At 37.8% G+C, this 15,392-nt stretch overlaps 1 protein-coding gene across 2 annotated transcripts in view; it reads left to right on the forward strand.

Moving 5' to 3' along the window:
- Positions 1–14,216, forward strand: part of LRRC69 (leucine rich repeat containing 69) — an 87,805-nt gene extending 73,589 nt beyond the window's left edge. For both annotated transcript variants that reach the window (XM_055303551.1, XM_055303552.1), the window contains one exon: positions 14,106–14,216. In XM_055303551.1, the coding sequence (XP_055159526.1) occupies positions 14,106–14,216 (111 nt within the window). The remainder of the gene's footprint in view (positions 1–14,105) is intronic.
- The last annotated feature ends 1,176 nt before the right edge of the window (positions 14,217–15,392 follow it).

A 15,392-nucleotide genomic window follows, 5' to 3' on the forward strand; every position in this document is an offset into this window, starting at 1 on the left:
CCTGGGTTTGAAAACCAGCTCTTCCATTCTATTACATTATTATTATATCAAATGTACCTGAGAAAAAAATCTGACAGAGCTGCTGCCAATGAGGAATAAAATCATAGTAAAATAATGTTTGAGGAGAAATTTAAAAGTCAAAATCAGCTGGACCTGAAATACTAAGAGAAAAGAGAGATTATCAGTGGAAAAATGAAAATAGAAATATATGTTGGTTCTCAAGATGGGAGTAAATCTGTAATCCTGATTTCTTATGTGACTTATCTGTGAATTGTTCACATTACCATCTGGATTTGATTGTTACATTCAAGAGACATTTCATGAGTATAACACATGGCATGGTACTTGGTAAAAGTTGTCAAAACACTCTGCTTTTCACTGGTCATGACATGAACACCTTGGAGAAGTTGCCATTGTTCATTTTTTCCCAGTGAATATCTTTTATCTTTCTTGGGGAAGATGTTCTTGCTCTTATAGATTTTTTTCTTAAAATCCTCTGATGAGGTGCTCATCTCATTTCAAGTAGAGAAGTTGCAACCTAATGATGGTGACCACATCCAATGTTTATTTGGTACTGTGTCTGATATCATGCTAACCAAGTGTGTTGCCCTGGCATACTCAATTAATGTGCAAAATAACCTCATGACACCATTGATAAATCCAACTTGCAGAGGAGCAAAGTACTTTGGCCCAGTTCACTGAGGCTGCTGAGTAGAGGCTCTGCAGAGGAAACCCACATATGTGATTCCAGACATGGTGGACCATCTTTCCTATGCCTTTCAACCCAGTTATTTCTCATTTGCTTCAACTGAATTCATGGTGTTCATGTTAAAGAGCCTTATTCTGTTATAATTTATTTATCTACTCAAATTCATGATTTTTTTTCCTACTATGTATCAGGTACTTTACCAAGGGCTGGGAATATAGAGCTCCAGCCTTCCAGGAGCTTACACATTCCAAAGGAAGCAGGATAATAAGATGATTGGAATCTGATAAATTAGCCCTGCCACTTAACCACCTGTGTCATCTTATTTTCCTCTTTGAGGCTAAACTTCCATTTGTAAAATTTTAATAATAACAGTAATAGTACATATCTCCCAGGGCTGAGATGAATGATACATGAAGTACTGCCTAGATGGTACTTAGCAACTTAGTAAAGGTAGTACATAGTAGGGGATCCCTGGGTGGCTCAGTGGTTTAGCTCCTGCCTTTGGTCCAGGGGATGATCCTGGAGTCCTGGGATCAAGTCCTGCATCAGGCTCTTGGCATGAAGCCTACTTCTCCCTCTGCCTGTGTCTCTGCCCATCTCTCTCTCTCTATGTCTATAATGAATAAATAAATAAAATCTTTAAAAAATTGGAGAATTTTCCAAAAATTGGAGTTTTTTTTTTTTCAAAAAAAAAAAAAAGGGGGGGATCCCTGGGTGGCGCAGCGGTTTGGCGCCTACCTTTGGCCCAGGGCCCGATCCTGGAGACCCGGGATCGAATCCCACATCAGGCTCCTGGTGCATGGAGCCTGCTTCTCCCTCTGCCTGTGTCTCTGCCTCTCTCTCTCTCTCTCTCTCTCTCTCTGTGTGTGACTATCATAAATAAATAAAAATTAAAAAAATTAAAAAAAAGGTAGTACATAGTAGATACTTCATAGCATAGATTTTTTTCTAAAAAGTTAAGGCCTTTAGATAAGAAAGAATATGTTCTTGTTTAAATACAGTGATGGAAGAGTGCACAGGATTCTATGAGAAGTCATCTGTTTAAATAGGGATATTCTCTGTCTATCCTTGGGGTCTAGCACAGTGATTATGCTTGGTACTTCAATACATAATACATGTTAAAATTATTTTAATAAGCATTGCTTGTAAATGTGCTTTGAGTGATAGGGAGGTATTAGAATAAAGAACCAGTGGACAAGTATTCTTGGTGATGGCAGTGCCTGTGCAAAGGTAGTGTTATGCAGGTAAGTTACACAACAAATGTGGGGAACTCAGAGAGCCTGAGGTATGAGAGACGAGGTTAGAGAGAGACTCAAGTGTGAGATCAGGATGGCTCTTGTGTGTGAAATTTGAACTTAATTTTGAAAGCAACTATATTTGTTTGTTACAGCTGCCATCACAAAGTGCCACAGACTGAGGGGCTTAAACAACAGAAATTTATTTTCTGTTCTGGAAGCTAGAATTATGAGACCAAGGTGTCAGAAGGCTTGGTTTCTTTTGTGGCTTCTCTCCTTGGCTCATAGATGGCCATCTTCTCCGTGTCTTCACCTAATCTTCCTTTTACACATGTCTGTGTCCAAGTTTCCCCCTCTTATGAGCACACAGTCACATTGAATTACAGCTCACCATAATGACATCATTTTAACATAATTACCACTTAAGGACCGTATTTCCAAATATAGTCACATTTGGAGGTACTGGTACAAGATTTGAACATATGAATTTCTGGAGGACACGTTTCAGCCCATAACACCTACCTACAGTTGTTGAAACAATGGAGTAGCAAGATGACATTTTTTACTTTTTGGCAAAGAGAGGTTGGAGCTGGTGAAGGGAATTTAAAGATTGTTTATATGAGATACTTGAAGCCAGGGGAATGAAGTTTGCTCAAGGGGACTTATGTGGTGAGGTGAGGTCAGAGGACAGAACCCTTGAGGATGATAATATCAAAGTGGTGAACAAAAGCAGGAGTCAGCGAAGGGGAATGAGAAAATATAGTCAGGGAAGCAGTGAGGGCCAAAACCAGGTAGTGCGAGCACAGATTTTCTAGCTTTAAACACAGATGTGTGAGAAATAGGATTTTCTTACTTGTTCTTCTGCTGAACTTATCCTTGATTGGGCCCTCATTCTATTGAAAAACTTATTTTAGTTAATTCCAAGTGTGGTAATTTTAGCATGTTTTTGGTCATAGTTTAAGATACAATCTTGATCATTCAAGATTTCCTTCTCCTCCCTTTCTTCCTATATAATCCCACTTTTGGAACTCTTGAGTAATGTCCCATGTGGGCATCCTCTGAGCTATATGGTCATCCTGTCAAGACCTCAGATGTTTTCCTATCTTCATGACGGTGTCTGCTGAGTTGCCCACTTCCCACTGACCTCTGCTTATCTCTTCTGTGCCCTGTCCCTTCTAGTTCTGACCCTGGAGTCCCTTTGTCCTGCTGGTCCTTTTCTACCACACTATTCTCTGAGATAATTTGGCTGTTCCTTTACTCTACTATGGGCTTAAGCATGAGTTGGTTAAAGGTGCTAAGTTGAGAGATTCAGAGCTGAGGAGAAAAAAACTGGGCTGGAGAATTGGGAGAGGGAGATGGTATCCTTCATTAAATGTCATTGAATGGGAAACAGATTGCATTGATCAGAAAGCTAATGGGAACACAGAAGTTAAGTCTACAAGTCTTGACTAATCTCCATGAAATGTATAGGATAAAGGTAGGAGAGTAGCAATAGGATGTTTCCTAGAGGGTGAGGAAGGCTTGAGGAAAGATTTTGAGCTTGGGGATATAGGTGCTGGATTGTAGATGCAGAAAGAGCTAGTAGATGATGAAACTTTAATTTAGTCTGTTTTGTGTGCTAATTGAAGGGTTTTTAATGTTTTGATTATGCACTTGCACTGCCTACTTTAAGGAATTAATAGAGCTAGAATTTGGTTACCACATAATGAGCCTCATCTTTTTCATCACCCTTAAGGGATTGCGTAAGCCCAAAAGAGCAGATATGAAAATTTTTAAACAGCTAGAAAATGGATAGTGATGGTACTTTCCCACTTACAGTATGATTTGATTTTTTTTTCCTTCAGTTACCTTTAGTGGGTGCTTACTATGTGCAAGGTACTGTACTAGCCTCTTAGGATCCAAACATGAATAAGACAGTCCATGCCATTGAGGAAATCACAGACTAGTTATTAAAATATAGTGTTATAAGGATTATAATAAAGGTGTTATATACTCATACTATGGCATTGCAGACAGACCAAGCAGCTATTTAGGCGATGTCTCTGTTCAGGCTACTATAATGAAATACCACAGACTGAATGGCTTATAAATGACAGAAATTTATTTCTTACAGTTCTGGAGGCTAGAAGTCAGAGATCAAGGTGCCAGCATGGTTGGGTGAGGGTCCTCTTTTGCATCACACACTGTATTCTCACATGTTGAAAGATGCTAAGGAGTTCTGTGGGGTCTCTTCTAAGGGCACTAATCCCAATCACGAGTGCTCTGTCCTTCTTATCTAATCACCTCCCAAAGGCCTCATGTCCTAAAATCATGCATTAGTCATGAGGACTAACACGTGAATTTTGGAAGGACACCAGCATTCATCCCTTGTACTTATATAGCATACGCATTTTTATTTTTGAAGCACAAAAGAAAGTGCAAATAAATTCATTGCTTGATGGTTATATAGTTATTCATAACAGCTGCCTTCTATATTTGAGAGATTGTCAGGTGGAAGAGAGATGAGGCTTTTCCTCTGTTGACTTCTGAAGTGGAACATAGAACCACTGATAGGCCAGATGAAGGGAACAGTTTTCCTACATGATTTTATACAGATGCACACACACACATGCACTCATGCATGTTAATATTGGTCATTACTGAAGAAACAATAAGGATGGAAGAAGGAATAGTAGAATAAAGATATTTGGTATCTACATAATGTTATTTTAAAAATTAATTTTTTTATTAATTTATGATAGTCACACACAGAGAGAGAGAGAGAGAGAGAGGCAGAGACACAGGCAGAGGGAGAAGCAGGCTCCATGCACCGGGAGCCCGATGTGGGATTCGATCCCGGGTCTCCAGGATCGCACCCTGGGCCAAAGGCAGGCGCCAAACCGCTGTGCCACCCGGGGATCCCCATTTTAAAAATTAAAAGGGAAATAATACCTTTTTATCAAATATGTCTGAGTGCATTTTAAAAACAGCACAGGATGGCATAAGAATATAGTATGGATTAAAAACATAATGGTTAGGGGATGCCTGGGTGGCTCAGCGATTTGGCGCCTGTCTTCGGCCCAGGGCATGATCCTGGAGTCCCAGGATCGAGTCCTGCATCGGGCTTCCTGCATGGAGCCTGCTTCTCCCTCTGCCTGTGTTTCTCTCTCTCTCTCTCCCTCTCTGTGTGTGTGTGTTTCTCATGAATAAATAAATAAAATTTAAAAACAAAAACAAAAACAACCCATAATGGTTAAAACAAATCAGAGACTTGTATGTGAATACTTGAAAATAGCAGAAAATATTCAGTTATTGTAGAAAGACATGATCCCTCACATTGAAAAAGCACATTGGGTGCCAAGCAGAATAAAAAAGAACAAATACAGCTCTAGACACATTTAGGTAAAACTGCATTATGCCAGAGGAGCTATTAAGAGCTAAAGATAATTCTTTAATAAAATAGATCATGTACAAAGAAATGACAATAGACTGAAAGCAAATGCTAGAAAAAAATGATATCTTCAAAGCACTAAGAAAAAAATAACTCAAAATCTAGAATTATATGCCTAGTTAAGTTGATAGGCAAAAGACATTGGAGTGTTGGGGAATTGCGAGAAGAAAAAATTTGAAAAGAAAAATTGTTTTGCTTTGAAACAACCACTGATCCTAACTTTATTAAAATAATTGAAAAAAATTAAACAAGTAACATTTAGTAAGTTTGTGTTAATGAAAAAAGTATGTAAAAATGGAATTAGAATAAATATATAGTATGAATTTATAAATTATGCCAGATCTAAGAATATTTAAAAATTGTGTAAAGAAAATTCAGAACAGAATGTACATTACCAGGTACTTGACAATTGAAGCATGCTATATATATTTTTTGAAGTATGTTATTTTCATGAGGTTGTTCAGTTCCCTGTTTCTAGAGTGAAAATGCACACAAAGTACATGGGGATGATAATCAGATTAACTATGTTGGTAAATAATTGCTTTCCTATATCTTTAGGAATTTGTGTTGCTTATCCACTTGAGTAGAAAGACATTATACAAAAACTAGCTTGCCTAGAAGCCTCTCTTTCTATTAAAAAAATTTAATATCTTAATTATCTTTTCAGGAACGAAACTTGGAGAATGCTGACCTTTAGAGTAAATACTTTATCATGAAGGGAGAGCCCATTTGATAATGCCAACGTCTGGTTGCTCTGTTGTGCTTTACAGAATGTTCTTTCTCTGCCGGAGTTTGCCATCTGAAAGCACAGTTGAAGGGGGAAGCACTTGATGACAAATGGGTCTTTATTCTTGACATAAAACAACTAGAAACAACCAAATATCAAATTGTAATTGCTTTTATTCAGGTGAATGTGAAATTAGGAGGTACTTATGAGGTGGTGAGATGAGGACTGGAAAAGTAGTTGAAAAGTTTCGCTCAAATATCAGATATTAATCTTTACCATGATTCATCCAGATGCTTTCATCTTTTTCCAAATGTTACAGCTCGTGCCGTCTGAGTTCGGCGAGTCCTTAGCAATGACAGAATTGTCAATAATTTCAGCATAATTGATATTTAAGTATTAACTGCTAATGATATAAATCTTTGAAATAGCAACAAAAGTTAATCCTTTTTAGTTACTACCAGCTTGGGCCATATTTGAACTAGTGACTTAGAGGTAACCTATATAGTCTCATAAAATCCTTTCCAAACACTGAAGAGTGATCCTGGACCCAAGATATGCATTTGATAGTTTTCATTTTGTATAGTTACGTTAGTTGAACTTAACGTTTCCCCAGATACCTTTAAAGTTGAAGAGTTTAGGGAGGGAACAGTTTGGAATGTGAACTCTCAACCCTGTATTGAATGATGTAATGTAATTAAAACTACCCTCAAAAGAGATTAGATTGAGTAGGTTTCACTACAAATGAGTGAAAATGCTGATCTACTCTATGAAAATAAATGAAAATTTGCAACCTTAATTCCTTTTTTATGACAAGCTGCCAGTAATGAAACATAATATAAGATTACATTTAATAATTTTACTCATTACTTATAAAGCAAAATCTTACTTTGCAGTAAAAAGTTATTACTGTTTAGATACCACTGACATTCATTTATGAAACTGATCATTCCAACCAGCCAACTGTGAAAATGAATGTAGGTTTTAAAACATTTATGCACTGGTTAGTCAATTTAATGTACATTAGGCACGAAGAGGATCAGAAGGCATCACATTTCTAATTCTAAACAGTTGTGAAAGTAATATGTATTTATTGTTCAGAAAAATTGAAATGGTGTGAATGTTCCTTATTATTTTATTCAGAAAATAGCAAAAACAATTATAGTATAAATGAACTCACGCACTGTGTCTTGATTACTTCTTCTCCTATGGGAACTCATTGAATTTTCTCTTTAGAAAACTCTCTCTTTTGTTCTTAAACTGCTGGGTAGAGTCGCAGTTGTGTTCAATATCTGTGCTTGTTTTTTCTTCTAAAGAGTCTCAAATTACTTTCAACTTCAGTACATTTATCTGAAGCTGTACATCGCCAAAATGTTTGAACTTCCCACATGAAATAAAGAGGACACTGATTATGCAGAGATGGTGTTGGAGAGCAGGACCACTCCGTAGAGGAGAAAATGCTGCTTAGCCAGATAGGTGGCTGGAATCTGAGCAGGATTTTCTTTCTTGTTTCTGCTATTACCACAGTCCAAAGTGCCCTGTACAGGTGGAATGACCATGTAATGTATGACTTAAGTCAAGATGCCTTTGAGAGTGAAAGTGAACATTATTAATAAGCTGGAGAGCCAGCAGGAAACCAGGACTGTCCTGGGTAAATCTGAATGTGTGGCTCCACTTAGATGGAACAGTTAACTTTAGGGTAGTGCTCACTGCTGGCTTTTATCACTGCTGGTGTGGAGGAGTTGTCATTCTGAATGTTCACCTTGGATTTTTAAAATTATTTTCAGTCACTCCATAAATATTTGACGTCCTACTTTCAGCAGGAAACTCTGGATGCTAAGCACAGTGCAAATAAGTAGGGGGCCTAGTTGGTCCCAAATGGTTTAAAATCTAAGAGGTTTAAAATCCTAAAGATGAAAAAAACGCTATTAATAAAAACTAAATGTTAAATGAGTGGTAAGAGCTTTAGTGCATCAAAGAAGAAGATGAGATCATTGTATAAGTTGTCCGGCCTGGAGACTGCCCAGAAAGATGCTGCAAGGCCTTGACATAGGTAGAGTTCCGATACATAGAGAAGGAAGCAGAGGGGATATTTTGGAAGAGAATGATATGGAGGAAAATGAACCTTGTTCATAGGGCAGTGAATCAATTAAGTTGGTTCGTGGTTGGGAATGGGAGGAAGAAAGATTATTTAAAAAAATGAGGTCAAATTCTATGAACCTGTCAAAGGATAGAATATGGAGTTTGAACTTGATCCCATTTGGAAATGGAGTCCTACTGAATGTGCAGGGACAAGCCAATGATATAAAGAAAGATGTATTTTAGAAGGAATCATTTGGCAGGAGAGTGCAGGAGGTTGAAGAGAGGGAAGCTGAAGAGACCAGACCGTTCAGTGGTTGCCTAGCGTGGGTGTAAGGTGTAGCATTAGAATGCAAGGAAAGGAACCTCCGTGGGGAAGGAAGGATGATGGAACTTGGTTGATTGGCTGTGGGAAACTGCCGAAGGGCGTGAGGGAGAAGACCAGAAAACCCCAGAGGGAGCTGATTTGGGAGGCAAGACCCCAAGTTTTATCGCAGACATACCGAGTTTCAAGTGTTGTGTGGATGATTCAAGAGAATATGTTTAGGCAGTTGGAGATCATACAGCAAAGTGCCGTACTTCTGTGCATTTTCTGAAAATGTGTGCACGTTCCAACAACTGTTCATTCTTTCAGAGAGCTCTGCACGCTTCGTAAACCGTAATCAAAATTCTACTTTGGTGAAAGAAGCTGGGAGGAATATTCTGACTAACACTGAGTAAGAGTTTAATGAACTTAGGTTTTTATCCTGTCTCTTGCTTGAACTCTGAGGCTTAAGGTAAAGGACCTTCCTTCTCACTGCTTCTGGACTAATCTCTTTTCTGGGCATTGAAGGGATTAGATCAAAGCCTCTTCTAGCTTCAGAGTGTCCAAGGGGCTGTCATAGTCATGCTTTTCATGGTCCTGCTAATTTGGAACATGATACCGGTATCAGTTTCCCATTGGTGCTGTAACAAATTGCCACAAATCTGGTGTCTTAATGAAAATTTATGATGTTACAGTTCAGTAGGTCAGAAGGTTCAGTAGGTCATGAGTCTCACTGAGCTAAAATGAAGGGGTCAGCAGGGCTACATTGCTTTCTGGAGGCTCTAGAGGAGGATCCATTTTCTTGTTCTTTCCAGCTTTTAGAGGCCACTGACATTCCTTGGCTCATGGCGCCTTCCTTCGTCCTCAAAGTCAACATTGACAGATCTGGTCCTTCTCATACACATCACTGGGCTCTTCTCCCCTCCCCTCCCCTCCCCTCCCCTCCCCTCCCCTCCCCTCCTCTCCTCTCCTCTCTTCTCCTTTTCCACTTTTAACAATCATTGTGATGAAATTGGGTCCATCTAGATAATACAGAATAATTATGGACCTCTCACAGTCCTTATATTAATCACACCTGTAAAGTCCCTTCTGCATAAGGTAACATACATATTCACAGGTGCCAGGGATTAGGACATGAACATCTTTGCGGGGTGGGGGGGGGTGGTGGCAGTGAGGGGGGTGGGGACATTATTCTGCCTACTATGATACTTTTCCAAAGAAAACAGGAAACTATCTTACTCTTTTCTTATGCTTTGTGTTTCATGTAATACTGAAACCTCATTCAAAGCTTTACTTCATTCTGTGATATAAATATGCATTTTGATAATTTAAAAAAATTTCTTAGTTTAAAAGATGACAATGATGGTCACCGATAAGGCATGAGTTGAGTGATTTTTTTTAAATCTCTTAATTCCACCATTCAAAAAATAGAAAACTTAGTAAATATATGCTTTTAAACTTAAAGTGCAAAACTCCTTTTTCCTAAAATAGGGAGAGGATGTAATCATATATTCATTTGCCTTAGGAAATAATGCATTTCAGTATAAATAGTAAAGGGTGAAAAATTAGACTGTAGTATAGCTTCACATTTTAAAGCTTTTTGCTACAAAGATATTTCAGAATAAAAGCATGTCTAATCATAGACCAATTCCTTTTCCTTTTCTAACTTCAGCTTGACAAAAAGGAGCTTTCAGATGTTTCAGTTTCTATCTGTAAACAACCACCAAAGCAGTAATTATCTTCCACAGAGTCTTGAAGTCATGTTTAATTGAGGTTTGTGAAGAGAGGTCCTCTGTAAGAGGGTGTGTCATTATTCCTTTGTAACGTGCTCTTGTCAGACAGGTGTCGTACTGGTAGAAATCATTGTGACGATGCACAAATAGGCGTAGAAATTCATTTTTTAATTTTTTTCTTTTAAAAATTTAAATTCGATTAATTAACATATAATGTCTTATTTGTTTCAGAGGTAGAGGTCACTGATTCTTCAGTCTTTTTTTTTTTAATAAATTACTTTTTATTGGTGTTCAATTTACCAACATACAGAATAACACCCAGTGCTCATTCCGTCAAGTGTCCCCCTCAGTGCCCGTCACCCATTCACCCCCACCCCCCGCCCTCCTCCCCTTCCACCACCCCTAGTTCATTTCCCAGAGTTAGAAGTCTTTATGTTCTGTCTCCCTTTCTGATATTTCCCACACATTTCTTCTCCCTTCCCTTATATTCCCTTTCACTATTATTCAGTCTTATATAATACCGAGCGCTCATTACATTACGTGCCCTCCTTAATGTCCATCACCCAGTTACCCTATTCCCATCCCCCTACCCTCCAGTGACCTTCAGTTTGTTTCCTATGATTAAAGTCTCTTATGGTTTGTCTCCCTCTCTGATTTCATCTTGTTTTATTTTTTCTTTTCTTCTCCTATGATCCTCCATTCTGTTTCTTAAATTCCACATAAGAGTGAGATCCTATGATAATTGTCTTCCTCTGATTGATTAATTTCACTTAGTATAATATGCTCTAGTTCCATCCACATCTTTGCAAATGGGCATACAAATTTAAATGGATATCAACAGGTCAGGTATTTGAGACTTTCATTTTTTATGAAAACATTCCTGAGTCCAGTGACTCTAGATGGAAAAATATGTTCCCAAGGAATTATGTTGGGTTCATTTTTCTTAGTAAAATTTCCAGGAAACAATTCATAGCCCTGATAAATATCAGAAATAGTAATTATTAAGTTATAGAATAATTACAAGAAAAGTTTCATAGTCAGTACAAAACTGATAATGGTCCTTGGTAAAATAAGCTCCTAAAAAGCGAAACAAAATATTTTATTCTAATTAACTGATACCCCCAAAAAGGGGAAAGAGGGATACACTTTGCATTCCTGCCTGCAACAAGAACCAACTCAAACCCTACCCATAGAGTTTCTTAATGACACAAGGGAAATGGCTAAAACCACTGTGGAAATAGAAAATATCTTCAATAGTTTCTATTGTAAACTTTTTACCCCAGAGAAACAGGACAAAGCAAACCAGATTAACTGTATGGCCCCGTTTGTTTCCTTGGTTTACGTTTGTCTTTCTTTCTGTAACCTCCTCTTGGTCCATGGCTCTACTCTTTGTTCTAGTTTCTCAAAGAGCACTAAGTGAAGTGTATTAGCATGGCTTATTTTGATAGCCCGTAGTTCTAGACGAAATGTGCTACAGTAGTTAGCAGGGGTAGCTGATTGGATGAGATGCAAAGGGGAAAAAACACATTTAGCTTTTGAGCACAATTTCAACACTTAGCCATTATAATCTAATGAATCACTATGATCCCGTACAGATTTAAAATATGGTACATGATGTGTGTATCGTTGGAAAACTTTATGAATTTTTCTTACCCCTGGACTAATATATTCATTTATTATTGATAGTCCGTGGTTTAACATTTTATGGTCTATTTATTGTTTATACTGTATTGTTTCCCCAATACAGTATGCACATTCCTGAACTCTCACAGCTGACTCTTTCTGAATGTCCTTTCATGTCCTTTCCAGACAGTCACAACCTAGTCATCCTTCAAAACCCAGCTCACCGTTTTCTTATACTGTAAAATCTTGCTAAACATGCAGCCTACGGTGGTGTCTCCCTTCTCTGAACTAATATAGAACCTATCATGATGTTGAGCCTTATGTTTCTAGTTATTATTTGTGTTTATTTATTAGCTTTCCAACTAGATACTGAAAAGATTCTTTGAGGCAGAGATTATTTGTTCTATATCTTTGTATCCTTGGCACTTTGCTTAACGTGGTTCAGGTTTTAGGTTGCTTATAATTTGTCAGAACTTTTGGCTGCAAATTAAGCCCAATTTATGCACTAACTATTAAGTATTAAGAAAGCCTAGGAATGGATCTGGCTGAATATTTAGTCATGCTGGATCAGGTAACCCAAATTTATCACCTGGAATCTGTCCTTTTATGTGTATTGTCTCTGCTTTCCTTTGTCTTTGTTTTGTACTCATTGCACCCTACACTTTGCTTCACTTCTGGCAACAGAGGGAGAGCTTCCCTCTCTTCGTGGATCCAGGGAAAGCCCTAGGGCTGATGTTCATTGGCTTTATTGGACTGTCTTGGGTTATGTGCCGGACTTGAGTTATGTGCCTAAGTCTTGAGCCAGAGAGTGGGATCAGTTATCCTCTCTCTTCTATAACATATACACTGAAATCAGTGAAGGGCGGTTCCCAAAAGGAAAAAATGGGCTTTTGTGCCAGCAGAATGGGGAATAGATGCTGACAGGCATGAATAAGATGCTGATTGGAGATTTTGGTAAATGTTTGCTGATTGGTCAACTAAACCTTCTTTTAGGAATAAAGTCGGATTTGTAGAGATTCTGTACCATTTTTCACCTTCATCCCAAATATTTTATCATTAGATAGTGCCATATGTCATCTGAGTACTTCATAGTCATGGTTGGAGGTAGATGTGAAGGTGATATGACATATGACTTTGACTTCCCCACTGATTTAACACCAAGGTTGAAAGGCTATTACTCTCTCAAGGATGGATTAATAACTGTGCTTAGGTACCTTGAACCTTTAAACGGGCCTTCACTGTTATTTTGTGGAAGAGCAAATAAAACAGTAACAAAACCTCTCACTGTGGATTTTGATGATGACAGCCCAATGGGTTCATGATAAAAGTATGTAGCATTGTCAACCGGTTTAACTACTAGTTGTGTGACTGTTTTGGAGACTTTCACTGAGAACTATGTTGACTTCAGAAATTGTTTATAAAGCATACAAATGGTGAGCTTTTGAAGTTGTCATTGTTTCCAGCATTAGTGGTCAAGACATGTATACTAAGCTGGATAATAGGGTTTTTGACTGACTATTTTGTGCATTGAGAATGAAAAACAGATTTGAAGTACAAAAACCTAAGTCACGTATTCAACAAATTGTCTGAAATCCAGGCAATAGAGATCATAATGAACATTATAGATAGCAAAGATTATTAATTTCCATGGGAAGTGGATGCTGGACAGGCCAAACCAAGATATCCATTGTGTGTGTGTGTTTGGGGGGGATTGTTCAATAATTGTGTGCAAATCGATCAATTTAACATCCCTGTAGGATGGAAATCAGGTTTGTGTGGATTCTGAATTGTTCTTTACCTTCATTCCAAACACATTACGGTGAGACAGTATAATAATATATTTGGATAAAAGCATAAATAATCCTTTATCATTTGAATTTTGTTTATTTTTTTAAAGATTTATTTATTTATTTTAGAGAGAGAGTGGGAGGAGGGGCAGAGGTAAAGGGAGGGAGAGAATCTCAAGCAGACTCCGTGCTGAACCTGATGTGGGGCTGGATCCCAGGACCCTGAGATAATAACCTGAGCTGAAACCAAGAGTCAGATACTCAACTGACTGAGCCACCCAGGCACCTCATTGTTTAGTTTTGAATATTCCTTTCTTAGCTAATTTGTTTGTGTGTGGGAAAAGAGCAAATCAAGCATAAACAGAATAGTGTGTCCTTTAGAAATTAATGTTGTGAAATGTCTGAGAAAGTTAATATTTACTTTATTAAAAAATACTTACTGAGTACAGTTTTAATTTTATCTTTAATTTTTACCTTTTAGAACTGGAAGATAAGCAGAAATCTAAAGCTGGTACCTCTTCGAATATTAATTTGTTCTTACAACTGTTTCAATAAACGTGGCCCTAACCTCTTTGGAATTGCTCAAGTATAGAGCTGGTGAGAAACTCATTTAGAGCCTCACATGACTTGCCCCATCAGCTCTGCACACACAGTCAGATTATGCCCTACTTATGATACCATGCTGTGTCTCTTCTCTTTGCCAATACATTAAGCAAAGGAAGTAAAATTATTTACTTGTAAAGATCCCAGTGTACGCACTATAATCTCCCTTTAGCTTGTTTAGATTCTAAGAATGCTGTTTCTTCTTTGACTTAAAATAAAGAGTGGAAAAATAAAGATCTGTGTGGCAAGTGTTATTTTTTCCTGTCATTTTAAGACCACCACCCTCCTTTTCTAGATAAGTATTAAGAGGCTTTGAGGGGGACAAGTATTTATTTTATGCGTGTTTTGCCATTGAAAGATAATTACTTTTTAGTGCTAGACAGTTGTATCACATTTGTATGATTTCAGATGAGCTCTTCTTTTTGAAGAGGCACTAATGTCTTACTAAGATAAAACCTTTATTCTACTTAAAATAGAGTAGAAGGCTGGAAACCCAGGCTTGGTTACTCCTAATATCACTTTGTTTATACTTTTAAAGTTTTGTTCTTTATTTTTGTTTTTCACAAGAGACACAGAAGCCAGCGCAATAGTTCTGACATGAGAATGAGTCCTTTTCTTTGAAGGACCACAGAAAAGGAGAGAAAGAAGTTATGAAAATATATGGTATAGTTTGCATAGACCAGTGTTCTTTGCCTGTGTGGTTCTGTCCAGCAGCAACTGAGAACTTGTTAGAAATAGAAATTATTTGGTCCTACCCTAGACCTACTAAATCAGAAACTCAGGGAGTACAACTCAGCAATCTGCGTTTTATCAGATCCTCCAGGTGATTTCGAGCCATGCTCTCCTTTGAGAACCATAGGTACTGATTAAGAGAAAATTGCTATAGGTTCAGAAGAGCAAGAGATTTGACCATAATTTTATTTAAACTCCACTAGAAATATGTTTCTTCACATAACTATTTGGCGGTACTTCTGGTAGAAAGCGGAGTGGATTCTCATTTTCCATATATTTTATTATTTATATTACTTTCTCAACTAGACCTTTTTTTAGTTCACTTCAGGATATACTCCTTCATGTATCAGGGTTGCCTCTAGCATACCTGGGAAGCTAAATCAGTGGAGCACAGTGGAAAGGCCTTCAATCAATACCAGAGTCAAGCCCCACC

This window comes from Nyctereutes procyonoides, unplaced genomic scaffold (assembly GCF_905146905.1).
Source record: "Nyctereutes procyonoides isolate TBG_1078 unplaced genomic scaffold, NYPRO_anot_genome, whole genome shotgun sequence".
NCBI lineage: Eukaryota > Metazoa > Chordata > Mammalia > Carnivora > Canidae > Nyctereutes > Nyctereutes procyonoides.